The sequence below is a fragment of the Eufriesea mexicana genome, unplaced genomic scaffold, assembly GCF_001483705.2.
Source record: "Eufriesea mexicana isolate 0111107269 unplaced genomic scaffold, ASM148370v2 scaffold654, whole genome shotgun sequence".
Classification (NCBI taxonomy): domain Eukaryota; kingdom Metazoa; phylum Arthropoda; class Insecta; order Hymenoptera; family Apidae; genus Eufriesea; species Eufriesea mexicana.
The window spans coordinates 1,597,515-1,603,743 of NW_016908877.1; the positions used below are offsets into that span (position 1 = coordinate 1,597,515).

The following is a 6,229-nucleotide window of genomic DNA, read 5'->3' on the forward strand; positions in this document are numbered from 1 at the left end:
ATATATATATATATATATATATATTGATATTACATTATGCTTGTATGAATTAAAGCATTACATATATATCTTTTTCCATTAATATCGTGTAGTATTTTAAAATTTAGTACAAATGAAATGATTTTGAAAATATAATGCGTTGTAACGTTATTATAACATGATACAGGATATGTTTAATTTGTACTCACCTTCAATAAATACACATTTAACAATATCAGTCTTCAACTGCTAATATATAGGGACTGATAGGATTACTTATATTATCAACTAATCTAAGATAGCTTATCTTAAGTTTCAATTACTGAGTAACATAATTATTTTTTAAACATTACAAAAGATATATTATTTATATCTAATAATACGTATAATATATTGTATTAGTATATATACTTTTATTATTACAATTTAAACTTCAGTTTTGATAGAATGAAAATTGTATTTGTTATATTAATCAATAATGTTACTTTAATTAGCAATCAATTTAATGATAATGTACATTTATGTATTTGGTGATTTACTTGTATTTTTTCAAATTTAATTTTGTTAACTAAATTAAATTTAGTTAAATTAGATATTTTAAGTTTAATATAGTTAATTCTACTTCTTGTCTTAATTATATTTCTTAAATATACTTAGGTATTTTACAAGTTAAAAATATGATTAAAATAAATTAGATATTGTACTAAGTAACTATTATCTATGATACACACGTATCTTAAAAGGCTAAAATAGATATTTATAATTTTTAATTAATAGTGATTATAAGTTTAAGATGGATATCCATGGCCAAAAAAAAAATTATGAAATTACCTAATAATATTTACTTAGTAATTAAAATTAATACCTGCTACATTATAGAGTTATAAAATTTTACTTATTTAGACATTTAAAATTGATATTATTATAATATTATATGTTTATGAGATACTGTGATCATTAATAATAATAACACAATTTTCTATATTTGGTACAAGCTATGTTATTACTAATCAACCTATTTTTTTTATCTATTTCTTGATATGTACTTTTAATTTATCAAAAACAAATTATAAATAGAATATATGTTGTAATATACATATAGACTTCTGTATTAAATTATTAAATTTGTATAAATAAATTTAACAATATATTCACTAATTGATATTTTGCTATTTAATTTATGATAGAAATGTACGAACAGTAGCTTTAATTTCTTGTTGGCACATTGGGCAATAGGTAAGAGATGAGGCACAGTAGACGCAAGTTGCTAAGTGACCACATGGTAAAAATACAATAGCTACTTCTTGATCCATGCAAATTTTGCATAAACGAACTTCTTTTAATTTTCTATTTTCTTCTTCTAAAAATGCTAAAAAAATTAATAATATTTTCGTTAAATTAAATATAATAATATTTATTATAGATTTAATGAATTAATGAAATTAATAAAAGTAATTTTATGATTGTAATCTTTTTGCTAATATATTAGTGTATTGTTAACGTATTTTAACATAATATTTATTTTTATTACTTACTGATTTCTTTAGAATTGATATTTGGTTTCTTATCAACACTGTTACTCTTGTCATTAGATGTTGTAGAATTTTCATTTTTAACTGAATGTTCTTCATCATCTTTATATTCATATTTTTCGGTATTATTACAATGTTCCACACTATTGTTTGTTTGTTCACTAATTATATTATTTAACGAGAGAGTTAAGTCTAAAGAAGGAGATTTGAATATTTAATAAATAATTTTATTTATTACTAACCTTGCCAATTCTCCTATATCTTGATCCCAAAGATTATCTTCTATAAGTTGTTCAGAATTTGTATATGGTGTTCCTACTTCCTGTATTTGTTTTTTTAAAGCTCTTTTTACTCTACCTATGTGTAATCCAATTTCTAAAGCTACCTAGGGAAAAACATTATTTATAATTATAATAAACATAGTTTAAAGCTAATAAAATAAATATGTAAACATTACTATGGCTGGTGGACTTTCTAGTAATTTTTTCAATGTTGCTTCTGTAATTTCTGACGATGATGATAAAATTGTAGATGAAGAAGGTGATGTTTCAGCTATATCTGTGTTTTCATTTATAGTCAAACCTTCAAGAATCTATATAAAAATAAGATGTATAAAAATTTTTAAGACATGTAACATAAACATAATTGTATAGTACTTACTGATTGATCCAAAGGTGGTCTGCTGTTAATGCATTGTTTGATAAATTCTTTTCCTCTTACAAGATTCACAAACTCACATGTGGGAAACCATCTTGCATGTTCAATCCATGCATCATCTGTTATTTTCCAATTTCGTAATTCACCATTGCAATGAAAGCATCTGACATGATCACCAAATCCTATTATCACATTTTAATACTATCAATTTAATATCATTTAAAATTATTGAATCTTTATACAATTTATACCATTATAATAAAATCCTGCATTAGCCAATATTTCCGGAATTTGCTTAATATTTTTTGGCCAACCATTATAAGTACGTAATCTTTTTTCATATGTTCTACAAGCTGGTGTTTTGGGAATTGTATGTGGCTGTATTCCTAAATCTGAGAGACTTGATGTTGCACCAGGCATTAATTTCACATTGGTTAAATATAAGTTATCTAATTAAAGAGAAATTAAAATGAAATAATTTGTCTAAAAAAAAAGAAATACTTTTTACAGACAAATATACCATATTTATGTTGATGAACATAAAAATTACAATGAGGAAAATGTCTTCTATGCTCCTTATCTGGATCATCACCAGGTGTCCACTGATGTAAAATTCCTCCACAATATGCACAATGTACCTATAATTGAGATTATATTATGTGAGATATAATAATAAGAATAATTATTATATGAAAATTCTATTTCTTTGAGTCTATTATTACTTTATCATTACATTGTAGATAATAGAATCCAGCTTTAGCAAGACTTTCAGGTGATACAATAGAGGGAATTGGCCACTTAGTAAAAGATTTTAACCTATATAACATTATCCAATGATCTTTACGAGCTTGGGAAAGATTTGCAGACTGATGTTCAACTACATTATTGTCTTGTTCTACTTCTATTGATGATGATGCCAATCCAGAATATTCGGATAGGATAGATATTGGTATCAAAGGGACATTGCAAGTACTAGAAGGATTTTGGACAAAAGGACAATTAGGTTCAGCTAACCGATGACGAACTATAGCTTGATCACCATAATTCCAATTACAAATTTTTACTCCACATAAAAAGCATTGTACTTCCAGAGCATGTCCACTATAATAAAATCCGGCTTTTGCTATTTGAGCAGCATCAACTGCTGCATTTGCTGGCCAATTTGTGAAAGTTCTTAGTCTCTTTTCTTCAACATTCATTTTAAAAATTCGTTTATATCTACTCCAATTTCATACATAGAATGAAATAATCAAATTATAATAAAATTGTATGTTTAATTTATGATGTTTGATTTAGAATAAAATAATTGTCGTATTTTACGTTGGATGTTTTTTTACTAATTATTGAAAAATATTGACTTGTGATAACAATCATTTACATAGCACAACACAAGCATGCACTTATAACGAAGTAGGAAAATATAATTAAAAAATTACATCTCCACGCGTGCGCGATATTTCAGGACCGTCTTTAGTAAAGACTCTTTGTCAAGATGTTTGTGTCTTGTTCAGATTTTCATTAAATTAAACACAATACAAATTAATACTATTATTAATATATATGAAAATACTATAATTTGAATGGAACTTAAAATATATATATAAATTATATAGCCATTGTTATTTAATGAAATACAAAAAAACGTTATATTTAATTTAGTCAGAAATTATTGACTTTCATATTGTGGTGAGTTGGAACATAAGATTAAATATTTTCAGAACCAAATAATTGATTTGTATACACTAATTTTCGTATATAACGGTTGTAACAAGTTGTTATACTCTTGCAGAGAACATGAAGATGTTGATATTTAAAAATATAAACAAAGTAAGTCTTATCAAATGAATTATTTATAATAATAAAATTATATATAAAATAGCTAAAGTTTTGATAAAGTAATTTTTAAATAATTAATTTAAATATTATGTTATTTTATTATAATATTACATACTCTATAATCTGTTATTTTTAATTAAATTTTTTAATATGTAATTTAAATTTTACAATTAGTGAAAATTTATTTTATAAAAGTTCTTTGTTTGGAAGTTTTTTTTTTTTTTTAGATTTCTCTGATCAACTTACGATTATATAGTTCTAAAGTAAAATTAAATGATGTCGTTATAGTTAGTGCAACTAGAACACCTATGGGATCATTTCTTGGAGCATTATCAAGCCTATCTGCACCAAAACTTGGTGCTATAGCTATACAAGTAAATATTACTTTTATTTTTACTAAATTAATAATACATAGTAATAATATATGTAAAGAACAATTAATAATTGCAATAGGCAGCAATTGAACGTGCTGGCATTTCTAAAGATAAAATTACCGAAGTGTATATGGGAAATGTTTGTCAAGCTTTTGTGGGTCAAGCACCAGCAAGACAAGCTACGCTATTTGCAGGTTTTTTTGCAACATTATTTTATTCTTTTAATGTTATATATCAAGTTATATAACAAATTTTTAAATTAGGTTTTCCTACATCAACAATATGTACAACAGTTAACAAAGTTTGTGCTAGTGGTATGAAAAGTATTATTCTTGCTTTTCAATCATTACAATGTGGGCATCAAGAGATTGCTCTTGCTGGTGGTATGGAGTCAATGTCTAATGTACCATTTTATCTTCCACGAGGGGGAGTTAAATATGGTGGTACAAAACTTGAGGTATAATAATATCCTTTCTAATTGAAAAATGAATATTTCTTTTATGCTTTCTTTAATCATATTGTAATTTATTAATTTTCATGTTTATTCATTTAATAGGATGGTATTGTATTTGATGGCTTAACTGATGTTTATAATAAATTTCATATGGGAAATTGTGCAGAAAATACTGCTAAAAAATTAAATATTACTCGCCATGAGCAAGATCAATATGCTATTAATAGTTACAAACGCAGTGCAGCAGCATATGCAAATAAAGCATTCCAAGATGAACTTGTTTCTGTTACTGTGCCTCGAAAAAAAGGCAGTGATATAATATTTAATGAGGATGAAGAATATAAGAAAGTCGAGTTTACTAAATTTGATAAACTAAATACAGTCTTTCAGGTATAATATTAAATTATTTGTGATTTAAATTTTAAGCAATAATTTGAATTTATTTATCATAGAAAGAGAATGGTACTGTAACTGCAGGAAATGCATCAACTTTAAATGATGGGGCTGCTGCATTAATATTAACAACTACTACTGTTGCAGAAAAAATGAATTTAAAACCTTTAGCACGAATTATTGCATTTCAAGATGCTGCAACTGATCCCATTGATTTTCCTATTGCACCATCTTTTAGTATTTCCAAAGTAAATTTCTTGTATTATACACACAATAGGCAGTTTATTTAAACATTAATGATATATATTATTATGTTGTAATGATATGTATCATATTTTTAAAAAATGATGTGTTATGTATTACTTTATAGTTACTAGAAAATGCTGATATCAATAAGAATGATATTGCTCTTTGGGAAATTAATGAAGCTTTTAGCGTAGTTGTAGTTGCAAATCAAAAACTACTTGATCTTGATTCTAATAAAGTAAATATTCATGGTGGTGCTGTGTCTCTTGGTCATCCGATTGGGTAAGTATCCGTTTTTAGAAACTTATATTAAGTTTTTATAAGTTAAATGTACTGAAATTTAAGTTGCATACAATTAAAATTTTAGTATGTCCGGTGCTCGTATTGTAGTACATTTGGTACATGCTTTAAAAGCTGGGGAAAAGGGTATTGCATCTATTTGCAATGGAGGCGGTGGTGCTTCATCAATTCTACTTGAAAAATTGTAAGTGTATAATAGAAGAGGTTTTATATATTTAATTGTTTTATATAATACATTTATAATTTTGTATTTTACAATTTTTTATATACATTTTAATTGATCTATATATGTTACTCAATAATAAAAAATATTTTTATAAATATACATTTTTTATACTACATTGTTAAGGTAAATAAATAATATAACAGAAAATAAAAATTATTTTTGAAAGATACAAATTTTTTTCATTCTATAGGTGTCATACAGTGTCTTCCCCACCAATATTAACATTATACAC

The 6,229-nt window shown here is 25.0% G+C and overlaps 2 protein-coding genes across 2 annotated transcripts; one reads left to right on the plus strand and one right to left on the minus strand.

The window, feature by feature from the left end:
• Window positions 1-1,157: 1,157 nt before the first annotated feature.
• Window positions 1,158-3,471, minus strand: Diap2 (Death-associated inhibitor of apoptosis 2). The gene is made up of 8 exons (XM_017898555.1): window positions 2,891-3,471; window positions 2,689-2,806; window positions 2,420-2,617; window positions 2,172-2,350; window positions 1,969-2,103; window positions 1,754-1,896; window positions 1,515-1,672; window positions 1,158-1,348 (listed from the first exon to the last, which is right to left on the minus strand). The coding sequence occupies exons 1-8, from the start codon at window positions 3,365-3,367 to the stop codon at window positions 1,158-1,160; spliced, it is 1,599 nt and encodes a 532-aa protein (XP_017754044.1). The 5' UTR covers window positions 3,368-3,471.
• Window positions 3,472-3,933: 462 nt separating this feature from the next.
• Window positions 3,934-5,959, plus strand: Acat1 (Acetyl-CoA acetyltransferase 1). The gene is made up of 8 exons (XM_017898725.1): window positions 3,934-3,995; window positions 4,232-4,378; window positions 4,458-4,572; window positions 4,642-4,835; window positions 4,935-5,222; window positions 5,285-5,473; window positions 5,596-5,753; window positions 5,839-5,959. The coding sequence occupies exons 1-8, from the start codon at window positions 3,963-3,965 to the stop codon at window positions 5,957-5,959; spliced, it is 1,245 nt and encodes a 414-aa protein (XP_017754214.1). The 5' UTR covers window positions 3,934-3,962.
• The last annotated feature ends 270 nt before the right edge of the window (window positions 5,960-6,229 follow it).